The sequence below is a fragment of the Cottoperca gobio genome, chromosome 3 (genome assembly GCF_900634415.1).
Source record: "Cottoperca gobio chromosome 3, fCotGob3.1, whole genome shotgun sequence".
NCBI classification, from domain to species: Eukaryota; Metazoa; Chordata; class Actinopteri; order Perciformes; family Bovichtidae; genus Cottoperca; species Cottoperca gobio.
This window is the reverse complement of record NC_041357.1, coordinates 25,461,324-25,483,479: the sequence shown is the minus strand read 5'-3', so window position 1 is coordinate 25,483,479 and position 22,156 is coordinate 25,461,324. Positions and strand designations below refer to the sequence as shown.

Below are 22,156 nucleotides of genomic sequence, written 5' to 3'. Positions count from 1 at the left end.
TGTGTTTTATAAATGTAGACATTGAGCCAGCCGCAGAGTTTTTGGAAAACCTAGGGGGGAGCAATTAAATTAGCTTTTTACAGGCTCTGCTGGGAATCACTGCAAATATCTATAACAACCAAATTATTAAGTTGTAAAATAAAATGTTAAATTCTTCAAAGTTTTTTTTAAAGGTTATTGTTGAATAATTGTAAATGACTTCATGTATTGATCAAAGTATACACTATTTATCAATTCTCTGATAAAAACTTGTGTTTTCACATTCAGTTTTCATTAAGTCACAGCGGGCCACTGAGAGCAAACCGTTCCCTGCTGTTGCTTTGCATAAAAATAAACGCAAATGAGTTCCACACAGTGAGGTATACAGATTTACAATTTCAAAGAGATAGTCAGATTGATGGATCCCTGACTCAGAGCATAAACACAGTATTCTCATGCAACACGTGTGTCTCTCTTTGTCAATGTGAGATGACATGTCTAAAATGAAATATATTTTATAATCATTGAGCATTTAGACTTCTTTTAAAGATCACAGAATTCACAAACAATGGATTTACTGTTTTTAAATGTCTTAATTGATTTATTTAAATCTGACATACATACCATTTATTTCATGAGGCTTATAATGGCGGATGGGCAAACATTTGCTCTGCTCTGTTGGTCAGCAGCTCACGAGGAGGACTGAAAGAGGAGACTGGGCTGAACATAAAGCCTCCTGTACAGGGGATGTAAGCAGAGCCTGCTCTAATCAACCTGCTTGCCCACCACAAAGGGAACCCTGGCTAAAGTTACCCTTTAGCTCCAGCACCACATGGTGTTGAGGCTAGTGGGTAATATAAGACAGCAATATGTGTTGGAGTGTGTGCACATACACACAAACACTCACATATACCTATACAAGTGCAAAAAAACACAGGAAGGCACACAGGAATATATACACAGTCATACACTAACCATACTTTCTTTACCTATATGCGCATAAACACATAAAGATATTGTGGGTGCACCAACAGGAACCTACCGCAGCAACGAGCTTGTCATCTATTCTGGAAGAGACAAATCCTTCCCTCCCTCAGTAGTACACTGGGCTTTCTCAGAATGTGGGCCTGTGTGTCATTCGCGGTCACAGGACCCTGACACACTTTGTGGGCAGTGAGAGTAGAGCAGGGAGCTACAAAGTCTCTATGGATTATCCCCGAGCGTGAATCCCCAGGCAGTGTAACGGTCAGACAGAGGCCTGTTGAGCTTTGTGTCAAGGAGCCAAAGAGGATGCCACCATCACCAGTGGGTCAGACCGCTCCCTGTGGTTACCCTGAGAACACAACAGTCTTTGTGGTGTGTCACAAAGACGCTCTTCACTGAAACATCTCCCAGTGCAGCACTGCTATTATTATCTTAGGTACAGCAAAGCCTCTTACAGATCCTTATTTAACCGGATTGGCTGTCTGATGTATGGATACGCTTTCAGGAACGATGCAGGGGATTTACAACCAAGGCCATTGATAAAACAACAGCTCCACTATTTTCTCTTCTCTCCTCTCTCCTCACCTCACCTCACCTCTCCTCTCCTCTCCTCTCCTCTCCTCTCCTCTCTTCTCTTCTCCTCTCCTCTCCTCCTCCTCCTCTCCTCTCCTCACCTCACCTCACCTCTCCTCTCCTCTCTGACCTCATGTCCTAAGATGACTGGTGTTTGGCTATGACTGGGGGGGGTTTCCCTCCACCCTCCCCTTTCTTCACACTCAAAGGGTTAGGTAGCATGCTAATCTTATCTCTGAGCAAGGAGAGGGCTGTGGGCCAGGTAACATAGTCGTCCCCTTTCTGACCTGCGTCTGTGCAACACTGCTTCTCTACCTCTCTTCACCATGTATTTCTGTAAGTGTAAAGGCAAAAGGAAAAAAGTTGATAGTTTTTTGGGGTTATCGCACCTTAACCTGTCATGTTTTAACCTCAACATTAGCACAAGGCCACTATAGATCAGATAGTAAGACATACATTATTCATTTTGACTCAGTATGTTAAATGTTAATTTTGTACCACTGACACTGTAGGACAACTCAGCAGGGAGATTTCTAAGCTCTCATTACTCTCACTACGCCAACACAGATATGTAATACAAAGTCCAAGATTCTCCCACACCATAATGTGTTTAAGATGTATATTTAGATTATTTTTCATATATTTTATAATAATGACATGACACTTTGATGACTTGTGATCCTTTGCTACTGGTAGTAAACAACAGTTTAATTATCAATGCCTACAGTATTCTTTAGTGACTGCTGCTCTTTATAACCCATTTGACAGCTTTCCTGTTTAGTGTTTTCGTCATACAGTAAGAAGTTCTAAATATGCCAATGGCTGATAGCCAGTTGATGCATCCCTAATGAAACCTGCGTCAGTTCATGAAGGACTCGTTAGCCCTGATTGGCATCAGGTGTCTTGCTAGACTTGAGGTTCTGCTTGAAGTTCAAATTCATGCCAAAGCATATTCAATTGGATGTGCCATTACTTGTGGAGGAAAGGCACAAACAATGACTTCTTAAGTCTTGTATTTTAAATGCAACATTGTATTTATAATATTGAATTGTAATAAACAAACTTACCTTCCACGTAAGCTTTACTAAAAAAAACAACTCAATGCACAAATCCACAGAAAAAGGAAAATATATAGTATATAAAGACAGTGTCAGATTTACAAATATAAAAGCACAGGGCAAATTTCACCGCGACTTTCATTCAATTGGCACCTGCAATTTATGTGTAATTAGCACCTTATTTTCTAAGGTAGCAGCTAATTACTGAGTCAGCACCCGGGACTGCCCTGCCCTGAATTATAATGATCTGAATTCAATGTTTTTTTGGCGTGATTCCACAGAGCTAAAACAAGCTCATCATGTTGTGTTTCTAGCTAAGCAGCAACCCAGAAAAGAAAACTGACAAATTGAGCATGCTTTTTTATTTAGCAAATGACAATTCATGTCTTACACAAGGCATTTTGCATTTAATGTTCATTCCTACAAAGTGAATATTTGAAAGAAGTAAAGCAAGCATAGTAGTTTGTGCAAAAAATAAATGTAGCCCAATGTTTTTAACCACTTATAGACTCTTAAGAGAGAGGATTTCTATTATAATGCAGGGATATTTATGTCTCTGTAATCCAAAGTTAGTATCAAGGATAAGGGCTTTTAAAAGGAAGAATTAATGCAATGTGAATTGCTTTTAATCGTGATTTACTTTAATTGCAAATGAAGTTTTTTCCTTTTTATTAGTTTATAGAGGAAGAAAGAGGGACACTCATAGATGGATTTGCTTTATTACCTTTATGACAGACATTTTGAAACCCAGATACAACAACAAAAACCACAATGGAAGAAACTCTTGTCTCTATGAGGTAATAGTTTTGTATTCTTTTTTTGTTGTAGTCAATAGGAAAGGGTGCTTGCTGTGGTATGCCTCTCTCTACAGGTGTGTGTTTTCTTTCTTCTTTCTTTCTGCCTCTTTCTCTTTCTCTTCCTCTCCACTCAGTTGTCCTGCTCTTGCTTCTGTCATCAGAGGATCCACTGCTGGGTCTTGTGACAGGCAGGCAGGGCCAGTGCCGAGCAGCTATAAATAAAGAGCTCGCTGCTACTGCCTCGGTTGCTGCTGTTGGATAGAGAGGACAGGAGAAAGCCAAAAGCTTTTTTTAAAAACTTCTTTGAGACCACCTTTAATATCTGATTTGACAAAGCTGTCATATTACTTGTATGTATCATTCAAAGTCAGATGAAACAACTATGGGAACTTAAATTCAGTAACTTTAAGGTCGTGGCCTTTCTAACTGAGGTTGACAGTTAAACAAAGATTTGACTTTTTGTATGTAAAAAATGGTTTCTTATTTTTATGAAGGGAGATACATTTAGTGTATATAGGGAAGTGTAGTGATTTCACAACCTTATCCTGTGCAGGCTACACTGTGGGTTTAGCTAAGCTAGATTTAAGATGAACGCTCTTTGGCCCTCTCATTCTGAAGGATATTAATCATCATTAATCAATCAAGTGGTATTCATAGTTTAAAAGATCAAAGAAAGGACACCACGGGACGGCTAATGTCACAAGGTGTTTGCTTTGTTTTACTTTTTTAGTTTAGTTTATATTTACAATGGGTTATATGGTGTGTGTTTTTTGTTATTAAGTTCCGTTTTAGTGGTGCTGTGCAAAAGTAAACAATGAGTTTAGAAGTAATGTCCTCTGCTCTACTTAATGCATGATGAGTCAGCTTAATTGTAACGAGTGAAAAAGATGTTTTTGCATGTGAAAATAAGTTTTCACATGTGAAACACTGGGAGAGGGGGTGTTACTGAGCAGCAGAGCATAGGCAGTGGAAGTTTATCAATAACCTCTAACAGAGTAGTGCCAGTGCGGACAGTGGGCTCTTGTCTATTTGTTTGTGTGTTGGTGTGTGTGTTTGTGTGTGTGTGTGTGTGTGTGTACTCACTGCCTGTGCCGGATGACCTTTGATATAAATAGCCTGCCGGCGCTAGCTGTGATGACAGCCGACAGCACGCACCGTTGTGTGAATTTGTTTCCTGAGTAGTGCTGTTCATCGGTTATCCCTCTTGGAACAATGCCTGTATGACTGCCTGCTACCCAGCAACACTCTGGCCTCTAATTTCCTGAAGCTGCAAGCGCAAACTCAGGGCGCAACCGCATATTGGTCTGAGACCAAATACTTTTATGCAATTTTGGCAACCAGAAACACAAAGCCTAGTCCTGGTCAGAGTGAATACATTAGTAGTAGGAGGAATACAGTATCAGCAGGATGAAAACGCCTTAAGTATGCTTTCAATATCTTGGTTGCCTTTGACTTGGGAGTTTGGCCTCATAATCAATGTTTCATGTTGGATCTGACGTACTGTACTGAACAGCCAACAGAAGCTCTACTCCTGGCTGAAAATGATGTCTATTCGTTTTACACGGTCTATTCCTGTCTTTTAAACGTGCAACTGATTTGACTGTGATGAAGAGGATTAAAGGGGGGGTTAGATGCAAGTGACATATCAGCTATGTCTATGCCTACGAGTGCTTTTGTCTGATTTGCATAAACACCCCCTTGACTGTGCCAATACACTCCTAAGTATCGTCAATTATCCCAAGAATGTTGCTTTAAGAGCTGTGACACATCTAAGGTGTAGTCATACAACATAAGCGTTTAAACGTCTTGATGAGAGTCGCTCTGGATATTCCTCCCAAGAGTAATTTGTATTGTACTTGTTCTTGAGCACAATTTAGTCAAGCTAAGGAACTTTGAGGAAAAAGCAACAGTAATGACTTTTCACCAGATTGTTGTATCTTAATCTTCCCTTTCTTTTCTTCTCCTAGATCTGGAGCCTGATGAGAACACGTCGTTCTACATCCTAAACGTGGTCCAGCCCCAGTCTATGGTCACCAACCACCAGTCTATTGGCCTGCCTCGTCATGGCATGCAGTCCCACTCCCAGATCATCAGCAATTCCCAACACCTTCACTCACACAAACCAGGGCCAGAGCCTCCGAGCTATGAGGCACAAGACTCCAAGTATGGCACCTCTCCTCTGCTGCCCTCTGCTCCCGTGGAGGCACCAAAGGCCTTTGCGTGCCCCAGTATCCAGATCACCTCCATCTCCCCCAGCTGCCAGCAGGAGATGGATGCCAATGAGCAGGATATGCGGGCCAATGGCCCTGATGGGGACTATCATGTCGATAGGCCCCTGTCCAGAGACCACCTGTATTTGCCCCTGGACCACTCATACCGGGACTCTTCGCTCAGCCCTAGTCCATGTAGCAGCCTCTCCTCTCGGAGCTGGTTTTCTGATGCCTCCTCCTGTGAATCATTCTCACACGTCTATGACGATGTTGACTCAGAGCTAAATGAAGCAGCTGCCCGGTTCACCCTGGGCTCCCCTCTTACTTCCCCAGGCTGTGTCTCCCCTCAAACCTGTGGTGGGGTTTTGGAGGAGCAGCCCCACTGGCAGCACCATCACCCCGCCTTCGTGCACCACTCCCACTCCATCAGCCTGTCACCACGAACGTCCCCGTGTCACTCGCCACGCACCAGTGTCACTGATGAGAATTGGCTTAGCCCGCGGCCAACTTCCAGGCCTTCCTCACGTCCCACCTCACCCTGTGGGAAGAGGCGCCACTCTAGCGCCGACATCTGCTACCCCGGTTCATTGTCTCCCCATCACTCACCCACACCCACGCCAGGACCTTCACCTAGGGGCAGCGTGACAGAGGACACCTGGATTGGCAGTCCTTCTGTAGGCATGTCACCCTTCCAGTGCTGCCCATCTGAGGCAGACATCCCATCCAAGACAAGGAAGACCTCACAGGACAGAATGGCTATGCAGACTGGGAAAGGGGAGTTAGGGCTAGATGACCAAGGAAATATGTCTCCCAATCTAGACTCTCCTTCTGACGAGGGTCTGCATAGCCTGAAGAAGGATGGCCCCGGGGAACAATTCCTTTCAGTGCCCTCTCACTTCTCATGGAATAAACCAAAACCCGGTCATACGCCTATATTCAGGTAAATTTGCTGATGTTGATGAACAGAAAAACGTTTTACTAATAACAATCTTGTCTAAATTCAGCTCCATGTCACAGATGCAGTCACCCAATCAAGTTTAAGATAATTATTCATGCAGATGTAGAACGCTCAGTGGGAGAGGAAGTGACAAGATTCAAACGATTGTATCTTTTCAAATGTCAGTCACTTTCTCAACTGGTTGAAAGAACTTTCTGTTGCAATCAATTTGTTATTTTCTACTTCCTGTTTGTTTGTCTGAGAAAGACTCAGTTGTGACGGCATTATTAGTGTGAAATAGATTCTTGATGGGTATACATCAGTTTTTAACTTACAGTCAAAAACAGAAGGTGGTGTGGCAATAACTGCTATCAGTCTTTTAGTTAATTATTGATGCAATCACTGTTCGGCAAGAAAGTATGTTGTCAATCTTAAAAGAAATTACTAGGTCAAGGCTGAACAATAGACCACAGTGATGAATGTTTTTATAGAGTTTTGTGACGTGTCATAAAGATTGGAAAACCTTTTTGATCTAGGAGAGAAGTGTGAACATTCTGTGAACTGCAGATAAATAACAGGGGAACTTTGAGCTTTGTACAGTATCAGCAGTATAAATGTGATTAAGTTACATCATAGAGTAATACAAGTTTATTAGTGTGTTGAAGGGAACATAGGGACACACAGCACCAACTCCTCCAAACACACACACAGGCGCAATCTCCACATTAAAGAGTGATGGGTGCAATCAGAAACTCAGAATGGAGTTTTTTAGGAGAGGAGTCTGCTGTCTGTTCTCCAATGTGTGCAGCAGATGACATGGCCTTGTTTGTTTGCACTGGCCCCTAGCACTGTAAATCAGCACAGGGCACATATGGTAAGGGGGCCACCACACACAGACAGACGAACACACACACAAACACACACACACACACACACACACACACACACACACACACACACACACCCACACACGCTTGCTCACATAGACCTAACAATCTCCAGACAATAACAGGGTTACGGAGACATCTATATGACGAATAACCATTTGATATTTGCGTCTTTGCCCTAGATTAATGTCTATATTGCTGTAGAGTTAAGTGCTATATCATGCTATACTGTTATGCTGTTTATTTTGAGTTTGACCTACGAGTACTCCCTTACACTTGTTACTACTTAAGTTACTGTACCATTGCCCAACCTGCCTCCAATAGTTGCTCATGTTGGAATAAAAATATTCGTTGGTGGCAGCAGTCCGTAGGGACTTGGCTTGGGAACCAGAGAGTTGCCGGTTCAAGTCCCCAAATGGACCAAGTATAGAGTGTGGACTGAGTCTTTGAGAGGTACCAGTTCACCTCCTGGGCACTGCTGAGGTGTCCTTGAGCAAGGCAATGATAATATAATAACTGCCCACTGCTCCTAATACTAGGATGTGTTAAATGCAGAGTATACATGTCACTGTTTGTGCTGTCTACATGTGTGTGACCATTAAAAGAGGATTCCATTTTTGTAGATTTCCATAGATTAGACTTTTCTAATTCAGATTTGACTGACATCATGCATAGTCTGGTTGTGTAAGCGCATGTCCGCCAAGTAGGATTGGTTAGTATCCCGTCAAAAATACAGACGCTCCTCTTTCTATTGAACTGTTACGGGAGATGCTGTATCAGGATTTCCGACAGTAAGCCTGGCGGCCCGTCGTCCCTCAGCATGTATTATATTTTTAAGATCGTTTTTTATACTAAAATGTGTTATACAAGTAGCAAACTCCTTTAAGGAATAGCGCAGTGTGCAGGTTGTTTGCGTAGCATTAATCGGTCATATCAGGAGGGTATGAAAGTATGAAGAAATGTATGCCGACCAGGCCTATTGTTGAATTGCCTGTGTGCATGCACATGTGTGTCAGTGGTGTTTTGAACAGATGGCCCAGGTGGAATGGGTGGGCGTGGGTTAGAGTGGGTGGGCGTGGGTTAGAGTGGGAGAAGTAAAAAGTAAAAAAAATTGGTGGGGTGTTCAGTCTTCTCATGCCTTACTCCCTGAGCTGTCTGCAATGAATTATTATTGCACTCTTATGAATTGGCTGCCAAAAGCATTATCTAAACAAACGGCCAGTATTACTCTGTGGCAAATACAGTATGTGCAGATCCAGTCAGTAAGGAGTGCCTAGGCTGAAGTTGAGTGAATGAATGAGTAGTAGCATAGGGACTGATGGTATTATTGGTTAGAGCTTGTATGTATGCTTGCTGGTATAATCATAATAAGGCAACCAGCAAAGATGAACTGGTTTCCAGGAAATAATAGTGATGAGCTTTTGATATAAAGCCACTAGAAAACAATTTAAACCTGGCCTACATTGTTATGCATGATATATGTTTATATTTAGAATATAGATTTACAAGGTGTCATTTTTTACTTTAAATGTGACTGGTCCCTCACAGCGTGTAAATGCAAGATTACCTAATTCATTGGATGAGAAAGGATGGAGATGGGACGATGGAGACTATAGAGAAGACTAGACGGGTTGTGGGACTATGGTTAGACTGGGAGCCCCTACACCAGGGGTAGGGAACCTTTTTCCTATCAAGGGCCATTTTTTTTTACAACATCCTTCGAGGGCCATATTAATTATTGAACTCATAACCTCTGCAATTGTTTTTAAGACGCAGCCCATTCATTTCACTTTTCTTTTATGCTGTGCAAAAAATCTACTTTTTTATCCATGTATCTTTCTGTTTTATCAGAAATCAGAAATCCTTTATTAGTCCCACAATGGGGAAATGTATCTTGTCACAGCAAAATAACATATGACGTAAAAAGGCAGTACACAATAAACAGTCAGTTTTTTTTTCTAGTGTTTATGATTTGCCTCGAGCGCCGGATCAAATGGTCTCGCGGGCCGTATATGGCCTGGAGGCCGGAGGTTCCCCACCCCTGCCCTACACCGTGGCTTAGACAGTTGAGGAAGGTTATGCAGTGTCAGGACATAGGCCACCGCTTCTGCTCTGCTCCATCACAAAGCTCATATTTCCTCTGTCCACCTCTACTCCTGTTACCGTAGCAGCCATGCAAACCCACACTTTCTAGGTGGCTGTCGGGAGTAAAACACAAGGGTTAGGATGCCTCTATTACACTGTGTTAGATCTTAGATAGAGTTGATGGCAGGTGATAACCTTGTTTGAAAATCAAACTTAAAAAGGAGAACAGCTATTGGTTGACTCTACAACAGACTATCACATTACATCATGACAGTTACTCAGAACAGACTATACAGTATGAGTAACTGTGATACAGTAAACACTTTGTTTTTAAGCTGGATATGATGTCAAGCATCATGACAACTATTTGTGCCAATAGTCTTATGTGGTTTGTTCAACCCGGCGAGTTAGTCTTTATGTAACAAATTGCATACCAAAAGTGACTTTATGTGACATTTCCATATCGTATTTCATAGGAGAATATGTATGTAGCTCAGTTAGATTTATAACCAAAGGCTGCATCTAGCTGCTTCAAACTAAATATCAGACACATGCCTTTTCGTTCCAAAATGCAGTTTTCCTTTGTATTTGGTGCCAGTCTGTAAGGCAGTTTATGAAGTGAAATGGCTCCACAGAAAGCCTTACTCGCATGTCTTTAATTCAGTCTCATCAGATTGGTCTGCACATAGCCAGCACTTGACAGGCGTTTGGAAAGGGAAGAATTGAGGGAGTCAGCCATACTGGCTAAAACTTTACAAACTTTCCCTTAAGAATTATTTGTACTGTTAAAGATCTATCATGCAGTTTAGACTTAGACGTTTGCATGCTAGGAGGCTCTACCGTTTTGGTACAGGGTGCACAAACAGCCTACAGTGGCCAACACTGTGGTAGAGATCAGTGTGTAGCATAGGGTGTCTTCCTCTTGGCCCACGAGACGGCATATACTGCAGCTGCAGTTAATTCACTGACTCAGGCCTAATATACACACATAGACATAAAGACACAAATGCATGGATACAGTGGGAGTGTGCACGTTCACACACACACACACACACACACACACACACACACACACACACACACACACACACAGTTGAGTAATTTGTGATTGTCTATACTGCGCTGCTAAAGAAAACAGGCACTCTGTAACTGCTACCAGACAAACAACACCTGGATGACACACATAGCTTGTGCTGCACTACAGTAGGCCTCATGAATAATGAATTGTGTACAATGTCAAGATGTGTCAAAGGTTTACATTGTTTGGCTTTTACTACAGTTCAAGTACCTTGTCAAGTTAAACATATCTTATGTAGTAGTTAAGTATAGATATTACAGAGTAGAATAAAATGGTAGACGTAAAGCAAAAGTACGTTAAATAAAAGAAGTAAAACCATTAACATAAGCAGAGTAAACCATTAATCTAAGACAATTCAACAAACAGAAACCAAACTTTGGATGCACCATCCTCGAGAAATGTGTTTTGGTAACAATTGAAGATTTAAAGATTGGAGATGTGGCACTATAATCCAAAATAATTAATTTTAGTTTGTTCTTGAATATCAGTAACTAAGTTATAATCAACATCAGTAGAACAACATTTGGAAAACGTTACAACTCGGGTTGATGCTAACGGTTGACGCCTGTGTTTATAAAATGTTTTGGGGACAAACTGATGTAATGCACTCAGATGGAGAGACCCAGTTTCTCTGTAGAGAAGGCCATTGAGTGTTTTATTTCTGAGTGCAGCTGTTCAAATATGATTGTGCCCTACACAGAAAAAAAAGAGACATGGAGGAAAAACACACAATGCCAGCCCTACAGTACACACACACACACACACACACACACACACACACACACACACACACACACACACACACACACACACACACACACACACACACACACACACACTCTCATTTGCTCACTGTCTCACTCTCATCCTACCTCCCATTCATTGAACCACACAGAAGACTCACAAAGGAATCCCCCCCCTAGAAAATGATTCAACCCTAAAGTCTTAACCTGACCTGGTGCCAGTGTTATGCTTAAGAACAGGATTAATGTATGTGGGCATTCCAGTGATTCACTGTCTGGTGGGTTTACTGCATGTTATACGCCAATTTCACATCTATTATGCCGTCTCAAACCATGAAAGGGGAAAACTACCTTTTAATCTTTTGGATGTTTTCAGACAGCCTTAACATTGTCCTCAGCCATAAAGAGAGCTTCCCTTGCTTGACATTACCCTGTGATGTCACATACATTAACGTATGTACAGGAACATTGTGAAATAAGAAAAATGTAAAGGTGTGAGCACCAAAGAAGATTTTGAGGGAGTTTCCTACTGTTAAGGCTGTTAAAATGCTTCGCTTGAATCTTTTACACGACACTTTATGTTATAATGTTTTTTAAGCTCTAATCTACTTTTCCTCTTTGTGTGTGTGAATGCTTGTGGTATTCTCTCCTCAGGACCTCCTCACTTCCTCCCCTAGATTGGCCGCTGCCAAGCCAGTTTGGCCAGTATGACTTGAAGATAGAGGTGCAACCCAAAGCCCACCACCGAGCGCACTATGAGACTGAGGGCAGCCGAGGAGCCATCAAAGCAGCTTCCGGTGGCCACCCAATCGTCAAGGTAACATATTTGAGCATTTTCACACACGTTTGGTCCACTGACTGCTTCTCTGCCAAAAACCATAACCATTTTGTAGTTTAACCCTGAAACTGTAAAAACCATTACCCAAATGCTAACAAGCTTAGCGGTAAAAAGTATTTTGTATCCTATGCAAAATCTCTTTCACAGAACATTAACTTTGGTTTTCTGCTCTATTAAACAAAATACGAGCATTGATGTCTTTACCATACTTGGGTTTATTTCCCTCTGAGGTCAGGAATGATTTACTGTCCGTGTTAACATGATGCTGGTCATGCATTTGTTAAGTGAGACTCCTGTGCACTGAGTACTTATCCAGCTCCCACTGTGTTAACCACACGGCCAACATGTCAACTCTTGCAGCCTTCAGTGATGAAATCATGTGAAAAGAAGAGAAGTAAGCTAAACTGAACATACTTTATGAATTTAGCATCGGCTTTCTGATAGATTAATACTGTTTTCCAGTGTGCTGGGATTGCTTTCTATATGCAATATATTCTGTCCTCACAGTTTATACAGGGAGGCATCCTTCATACTTTTAATACTGATAGCAATATTTGATTAATAAAATGAACGTCTTCTGCCTCCTCAGACATTGCAGAACACCCACCTGTAATCTACCAATAGCTGTTAGCTAACACTAATGCTACATCATTAGACTATAGAAAAGTAATTGTCCAAACATCAGCCGGCTGTTGTGATTGAGCATTACATTTATGGTTTAATTTTACATATTTGCACGTGTGGATCCTCTCCTACAGTAAGACTGTCAATCAACCTGTTGAGGCAGGAAGACAATCAGACAGCCAAGAGAGCTGCCACTATAGCACAGTCAGCTGCTCTGTCATTTGATATCACCTGCGAGATACTAGGTGAGCCTACAAAGAGCTACGGCTGCAATTCTCTCCAAATGAGAGAGAGAGAGAGAGAGAGAGAGAGAGAGAGAGAGAGAGAGAGAGATAGAGTGAGAGAGAGAAACACAGAGGGAGAGGGAGAGAGAGCAATAGCAGAAGATTTCAGTCCCATTAATATTTCAAGAACACAGTGACAAGCTTGCTTTGTGCGTATGATTAGGATAGGGCCTTAACTGGACCATGACCGTTGTTGTGGAACCCAACAATGGCTGACTTTAGACTGACAGTTTGTTTAGCTGTCCAATCAGCCCAATAGAGTTGCAACATTCAGTCCAAAATCCTGCATATATCTTGCCCATTTGCGTCTACTCTACTAGCTTCGCAGTGGGGCTCACATTTCTTTCTTTCTCAAATTTTGTAGAACTGGATAAGCATTTTGTCTAAAAAACTAAAATGTGTATGAATGTGACCTTCATGTTGCTGCTACTGTTGAGTTTAGTTGGTTCATGGCTTTAAATACTGTATATTATTGGTCCCAAGAGCACCTTCATTAAAAATCTGTAAAGATACATTTTATTAATATTTAAATCCCAGGGACTACAGACACTGGCAAATGTTCAGCAATGTTATTAATATGCACTGTCCCTGTTAAATAAAGTAATAAATTATACTAAATGCATATAATTTTTATATATGTATATATATATTTTTCTATCCGTGGTAAGACCTGTAAAAACGCATTAGAAACACAGCCACATTTGAGTTTAATTATTATTGTTAATTATTGTTTTGTTATGACTGGTTGCGGTCTACATGTGTTTTCATTGCTCGGGACTACAGATGGGAAGTGGGTTTGACCTCAGGCTAACTCAGTCTCTACTCATTATGCACAATAAACACAAGATATAACAACTTAAAAACCACAACAATCGAACAGCTGAGGACGTAGAATTTCCTGAAACAACAAGGAAGCCCCAATTACTGCAATGTGTTGCTTTAGAAACAGCCTATGTCCGCATGCATTCAGTCATGTAGTCTCTCTCAAGGCCAATCATTAACCATTTCAACCTCAGTTAGACCAAGATTCTATCCTGCCATATGTGACGATGCATAATTTAGCTGTCAAATGTTTTCAACCAAGCGTTTGCCACGCTTGCCCTCATTCCTCATCCCTAGAGGGAATTGTTTGGTCATAGCAGCGCAGTCGGTTTTACTGTAGAGTGAAGGCGGCAGACTGGTTTTGTTTACTCCAAACATTTCATGTTTTAACGTTATTTGTTTTATGTTGTTATGGTCATTAGTTCTTGTTGGGCTAAATCTTGACCAAGATAAGAATCTAAATCATCTCCAATAACAGCTAATCACAGTTCAGGTCAAGGAGGGAAACACAGATGATAAGCCACAAGTGAAGTCGAGTTTACTACCACTCATATACTTGTGTTAGATGTGCATGGTTTACAAATCACATTGTTCTTTTCTTGATAAATTGCCATACAATAGATCTCCTATAAAATGATTTGTCTGTGTGCCTAGACCTAGTTATAACAAGTGAAAGAAGTCTTCCATACCCCTTCTGTAGCAGTAGGCTGCCATTACCAGTGCTGAAAATGAAAATGAAATATTTTTCTGCTTTCATAATCACAACGATAAACAGCAATGTGTTGTCATGGACAGAGGGAGCAGACAGAGCCGCTCACAAACAAGATGTGCTCGTCATGAGGAGCGGCTCGCAGAGCTCTGTGAGAGAACATGAACGGGTGAATGAGTTTTATCAGGGAGTGAGCAAGTGAGTTTCATTATTGGTTGATTATAGAGTATATGTGATATTAAACCAAATAAATCTTCCCATTATTCTGTATTCATCAATTACACATACTGCTCCACTCTTTTCAGAGTAGTGGCAGTTGATCATTTATTACTGTAATCTTGATATGGTAATGTCTAGCTCTAAATTACCACAGATTTCCTCTGTATTGAAAACTAAATGCTCGAGTATAATTTTAGGATACAGTTACACAACTCGGCTTTGAGTCCTTTTATAGTGCAGACAGTAAAAAACAATGATAACGAACATAAAATGAACAGCTGGCTTGTGCTATGTGATAGTATCAGCACTTGTCCAGCAGGTCTAACAGTCAGTCTTTGTGTACTAAACACCCAGTCCTCTATTGTTGGTCTTCTTACTCTTTTTTTTGATGCACTGCGCAAAAAAAGTACCATTCTGAAAGGTCATTTCACCCTGTGGTGTCAATATTGTTTTTACAGAAACACACAAACCAACATTGTGCTTTGTCTTATTGTTTGAGGTTCTCAGAAGAACACATTTTGACATGCTGGATATAAGGTCAGCCCTATGTTAAAATAGAAAAGACTAAACAAGCATAAACAACAGCAAAAACATGGGACATCAAAGTCACATTTCTGACCCGGTATATGTCGGACGTAAGTGGTCAGACCACTTGAATCCTTGAAGCTTGCACATATCATGTTTCCCATGAGCCCTCAGTAGCAGTATGTATACAGTTGTGACTGAAGGGTGGAGTGATGGTAGCCAATAGAAAGATTCTGAACCTTAAGCTCTAATCTTGTCTGTGCAACTTCATATTTCACGTGGTGGTTAGACGCTTGAGGACATTTCTGTCACATTATGTGACCTGACTAGTTTTCTTCCTGTGCTGAATGCTCAAAGTCTTTCTCTCTCCAGTAATGTTGGCACTAATACCAGGTTTACCTGTTTCCGGCTAACTATTGACTTTTATCGCTCAATCACCTTCAGATGGGAGTCACAACAGGTGTTTCATCAGAATGTGTCAAGCAAACTATGAAGCTACTGGCTTTTTGTCTTCATGCTCTGTTTTGTAGCCAAGTATTGAAATCCTGATTTCTGTAAAAATGTTTTATTTTTAAACAGTAAAGAAGGAAAAATTGTTGGAAAAAGTTGGCTAATTAGCATGAAAACAAAACCAGATTTGGTTAATACTTTCATACACACACACACACACACACACACACACACACACACACACACACACACACACACACACACACACACACACACACACAATATAAGAGTTTCCCTATATGAAAACAAACACTTATTAGAAACACAACGGTGCATTATATAATTGTCCAATTGATATCTTGTTTTGAAGTTACAAGAGATTCACCCAGCCACTGCGTTTTACTTAATGCTTTTAAAAGGTTTTTTGATTGGTATAAAAAGATTGTTTTTTTTAGGAGAAGTAAAAATTCCACTTTTCTTTAGTTTCTGTTTGGGCATCTACTAGCTTTAGTGTCAAGGCAGTTACAACAGTAGTTACTCATACACCCAGTGGCTCTCATCCAGATTTCTCAGAGAGAATAGCCGTGTGAATTTTTCAGCACGTCTGTGTAGAATTTAATGGCTCAGTTAAGAAGCAATTTTAGGTCAGTGATTTCTAACCTGCGGTTTTGGGCCCCAGACGCAGGATGTAGGAGCTGTTAAGGAGGGTAGCTACAGAAAATAACCGACAAATGAGCCACTGAGGAGATCCTATTGTAGAGCTCAAGTCACAATGACATAGATTTAGTTTAATGCGTTTATTATTATTATGCTCCGATAAGCTGATGCTGTGAGCTGTTACTTTGTGTGTGAGAGTGTGTGGTGGATTATATTAAGCACTAGACATGCCTTTGAATTCTATGTCACAGTAACGTGTGCTCTGACACGAGGCAGCAGTGTGTTGGGAGTTTGACTGCTAATACTCATAAGAAAGACGTGAGGGTGTTTACCAGCTGTTGATCGGCGATCTAAAGAGAGACGTGTGTCTTAAAGCCTTGGCTGGCAGTGGTCATAGCTCCTTTTCTGTCAGTATGTACGGTAGCCCGACGAACAAAGGCCACTGTGCGCGACAGTGTTTACATTGAATTGTTTTGACAGACATGATTCATAGATCTGTGAGGAATGCAGTGTATTCCTATGCAAAGACTGTCACTCAGCCGCAGTGTAGCTTTGTCGAAGCCCACCAGTCATCGATGTTTGTGGGGCTTTTTATCCACATTTAATTACCACTTCTTCATGTGTAAAGCACATCAAAATAGGAAACCTGTAACATAAATCCTCCCCCTTCTAATCCACTAGTTGCCAGAAAAAGCTTTGAACTGGTAGTTGAAAGACATTATTTACAATATAAAGACCATTTTCCACGATACAATATGCATTTTAAAAAGCTGAAAACAAACATTGTGGTTTTGATAGGTGTACAAATGTTAAGAACATTTTGGAAGTTATTTAGAAAATATCCTTATGGTTCCAAATTCGTTGCAATATGATTGACCACCTTACCTTTCTGAAATCATTGTACAATGCAGGCTGGCTACGTCTGAGCCTGGCTGACTAGCCGTTTTAGCCATTCCTCTGGGGCTAGCTGCAGACCATAATCGGTACACCTGTTGCTAGGAGACATATAAGTCCAAAGCCTCTGTCTTGCTGAGGTATCCTTGTGCGTATTTAAACAGATTAATTGAGTGCTGCTGCACCCACACAAATATAAGGAGCCCCTCTGGTATTACCTGCTGCTACGCATTGAGGCAGGCAGACACAACAGCTTTCAGATACAGTGACGAAACAGTCACACATGCAGATAACACATAAGTGCACGCCAACACTGCACATGACTGTACTTTAGTACAACACAAGTCTTACAAAAAACAGACAGTTGGAAAAAATCTTATGTTCATCTTCAAATCTGTTGCGACAGTTAATAAATCAAATTGAAGCCGTGGTGTCTGGTAACAAGGATTGAAAAACAATATGACAGAAGCTGTCCAAGACAGCCTTATATTTCCATTGGCTTGGATGCATTAAATGATTTTGATTCCAGTTCTTGAATGCATTTCAATGACCCCATAGCTCTCTGTCTCTGTCATTTACTCTCACATTTTCATTGTCTTTAACCCCTTCCCTTACTTTCTCCATTTCTCTCTTCCTCTGTCTTGTTAGATGTCTTTCTTTATCCTGCTTGCCTTGTGCCATAGTGAAGCTTTTGCCTTGACAGGTCTCTTTCTCTCGAATGACTGGCTGCCATAATCGGGGAGACACACAGACAACAATGCAGAGCCATACCGTTTGCACTGTGACCTGGCTGGAGCTAGTGCTGCTTTGCCCCAGGGCTGTATTTGATGTAAACATGTTGGAAGCTTGGCTCTCATTTGTAATCAGGCTTAACGCACAGCAAGAAACCAGTCACTGAGAGGGAGAGAGAGAGGGAGAGAGGGAGAGAGGCAGAGAAAGAGAAAGAGGGAGAGGGAGAGAGAGAGAGGAATTGAGCTTGGACCAGCCTAGCATGGCCATATACAGCCCTCATGCAGTATACAGTAAACGCTCCTGTGTGTGTGTGCGCATGTATTGACCTTGTTTAAACAAACAGTCAACCGGCCCCCTGGCTCTCTCTGCCCTCCCCAGTGTGCTGGGCAAACAGCAAGCCTGTGTGAGCTGTGAAGCGTGTGTGTGTGTGTGTGTGTGTGTGTGTGTGTGTGTGTGTGTGTGTGTGTGTGTGTGTGTGTGTGGGGGTGGGGGTGTGTCCATAGATCCCAGGTCGCGGTGCCACAGTAGGGAAACCACTGCCAGATAAAATGGACCCACTCGTGACCTTGACCACCATTGCTCCTGCTTTTACATCTGTTGCACACACATGCTAGCCAGACACACACAGACACACACACACACACACACACACACACACACACACACACACACACACACACACACACTCCCCAAGGACTACAGTTTACACCAGAGTTAGTGTTAGTTAAATCCACACATTGTAACACACACACGATCTCCGTCACAAGCTTCAGGCTGTAGTTTACATCAACGTGAGTGTACTTAGCTGCTCACACACACACACACACACACACACACACACACACACACACACACACACACACTCCTGCATACACACAGAGAGTCTCACCATGGCAACAGTGGAGCAACACAGGGAAACAACTTGGCAGAGTCAGGCGCTCGCTGTGAGAAAGTGTCGAGTTACGACAGAGGGCTGGAGCTGAGGTAGGTGAGAGGCGAGGACAGGGACAGAGAGGAGAGGGTAACAAAGGGAAAGGAAGTAGGAAGAGATGAAAGAAAGGAAGAGGAGTCAGCCTAGTTGAGGGTGCGAGCAGGAGTGAAGATGAAAGATGAAGAAAAGAGGAAAGGGGATAAAATGAGAAAAAGATAAACACAGAAACTGAATGAAAGGAGCGATGCTTGCAGGTAGCTGTTGCTGAAGAGAGGCAGTAGGGAGCAGCTGATGCGCTCCTTCTTGGCTTTGCCATGTAAATATTACATTATCAAAAGTCTTAGCCAAGATCAGCTCAAAATACAGCTGTCATTTTTGTATTTTAAACAAAAGTTAAAGTTAAAACACTGGTGTGCGTGGGTGCCTGTTTATGTGTGTATGCAGTGATGGGAGATGTTTTTTCCCCTCAGCTTGCTAGCCTTATTACTGGATCAGTGGAACAGATGAAGGCCAAAAATAAGTGGGGACTTTATTTAGTGGGAGCTGAGTATGTAACTGTATCCAGTGATTTTATTTTTGGGGAGGGAGTTCATCCTAAATTCGATCCAAAGTCAGAAGCGGCAGCCAGGTTTCAAAGAGCCCTGGCCCTGGGACATGTGACCGGCTTTAATGTCAATGTGGTTTAATATAAGTACTGATCTCTATCAGGCCTCAGTTACTTGTTGACTGACCAGCTGGGCTGCACTCTGGACAGGCAGAAAGGTGAGGAGTTAAAATTGCAGAGACTACCCTCCTGTGGTATTTCACACTCAAGCATAGATTTAGGGGGTGGCGGAGGGGGTGACTCAGGAATGTGAAACAAGCCAAGGCTGTGTGCGTCGTGTGCATTTTACTGTCGAGAAGCCTCCTTCGCCAGGACCATGGTACTATCCATGTGTGCTTGTTTACATGTCCTGCTGTTTGCAGGTGGCGCTTTACCCAATTTCTAAACTGAAGGTGCAAATGGGCCCCTGAAGTGTGCTTGGAAAGCTATTTGAGGAGCTAATGGCATCTTGTACTCAGCAATTGTTACACAGTCTTAGGGGTGTAAAACAAAGTGATCAGACTAAAAAGCTAACTACATTGATCTGAACATTTTGGATTATTAAAATCAATGAATATCGTACTATGGAATTGGAAAAAACTAGTACTAAAAGCTTCCCACTTGTTCCTTTTGCTGTTCAGTTTCCAGCCCTTATGTACCAGTGCCATATGTTGAGCCCTTGTTGCTAAATTAAATGTTGTTCTTTGAACCAGCCCTTGTTTTGTAAGGCTTACATGTGCTTAGTTATTGTTGACTGAATCAGTTTTGTTACTCTTTACAGTTTACGTTTGTAAGCCGTCTTATTTTTTACTATTACCTAAATTATTCAAATTGAACAGAATCAAGGAAACGCCAAACCGAAAACAATTGTGTTTTTATTAACAGTTGTGACTTGTGGCGTGACTGAATTAGCCCGGCTGAATGTTTCTTTTTGGCCAGGACTGTTGATTCACTGGACTGCTGAAGTGAGCCCTTTCTTTCTGGCCCTCTAATCAGGTTTTCTTGGTTGATTTTTTGATTTGGAAAGAACTCCTGGCCTGCTAAGTGTATGTTTGTCAACACTCTGGCTCCACACCAGATCCTTCACACGCAGAGATGGAGAAATAGAGAAAATACACGAGAGAGGCAGAGATGAAGCGGGTTAATGGAAGGAAAGGAAGAAATTAGGGACCTTTTTGTTTCATGGTGACAGTCTGTGGCGTTGGGTAGAACTGACAAACTGGGGGGGAAAAGAATCTTAGAAAACCTCTTTACTTTATTTAAACATCTTCAACCTCAACCATTTCAGGTGCTCCAATAGAAAACTCAGGTATCTCATTGACACTGGTGTTCAAAAGATTTCTGGGCAGATTCTTTTTCAAATTGAATAATTTGTTTGTTTTGTTCTAATTTACTTCCGTGAAGCGTTTTCAGTTTTTTTGTCCGTCTTTTCTCTCACAGATACATTCCTCCAGACACTGTTAACTCATTTTATGCTGTCTGGAACACACATGGTGCTGCGAATAAACATGCCCTGATTTATTGACACACACATGGACACAGACACATGTGCACACATACACACACATGCAAGCTCTGTCTGTCTGTGCTCACTTCCACAGTGTGCAGACATGACCGTAAAACAAGCAACACAACCCACAAGACTGTTGATTCCCATGACTCCATGTTTCTTTGAATCCAGAATAATGGTGTCATTTATAGCCATGGATCCATTCAGACCGGGTGCATAATTACCTGTGAGCTTGTTACTGGCAAGATTTGTACTTTCATGTGGCTCTTAAGATCTAATGTGGTTTTTAAAGATGAACCCATTACTGGTTATTATACGGGCCACATGCTGTTCTTTGGCGCAACTTCCTTCCACATTCATTTCATGCGCCATCTACAGCCGTCAGTTTGAAAAGTGAAGAATTATCTTCAAGTTTAAAAGTTAGATTTCAGAACTGTATGTTGTCTGTGAGTTTGTACGTATGTACTTTTAAGTGAGGAAGAAGCTGCTTTCTCTGGCCACCATCCCCTGTGGTTCGTGTCACAGAGATTTAATTCTGCCTCCTGCAGCAAGCTCAAGCATGACACACACCCACAAAAAACTGATCTGTTTAGTCATTCACTCTAATACAGACACTCTTCCATCAACGAGCAGTTTAAAAACATGGAGGATGTGGTGGAGGACCATCAACATACCTTTGGGTGGGGAGTTTCAGCTTCAAAACAAAGCCTTGGGGTTGGAAATTAAATTTTAAAAGCCTAAAGAACTCAACAGTTGGCACAGTAACTATTGATTTATTGCTACCAATAAATAAACCTTTCCCTATGTAATTATACATGACTGCTGCTTCTTTATTAAAATACAAGAAATGCTTTACACAGAAGTAGAAGTTGGATGAGTAAAGATATTTCCTCAAGATCAAATCTCTACTTAACGAACATGTATTACCCTGTCATTTTAATATTGTAAAGGTTTCCCTCTTTTGGATTTTGCTGATGTTAGTGTTTCCCTTTGCCTTCTTTGTAAAAGTTACTTCTGTCTGTTAACTCTGCACTGCAGTAGGTAAAT

The 22,156-nt window shown here is 41.5% G+C and overlaps 1 protein-coding gene across 2 annotated transcripts in view; it reads left to right on the top strand.

Moving 5' to 3' along the window:
- The window catches only part of nfatc3a (nuclear factor of activated T cells 3a), a 55,742-nt gene that overhangs the window by 10,872 nt on the left and 22,714 nt on the right, over nt 1-22,156 (top strand). For both annotated transcript variants that reach the window (XM_029426353.1, XM_029426360.1), the window contains exons 2-3: nt 5,359-6,541; nt 11,986-12,148. In XM_029426353.1, the coding sequence (XP_029282213.1) occupies nt 5,359-6,541; nt 11,986-12,148 (1,346 nt within the window). The remainder of the gene's footprint in view (nt 1-5,358; nt 6,542-11,985; nt 12,149-22,156) is intronic.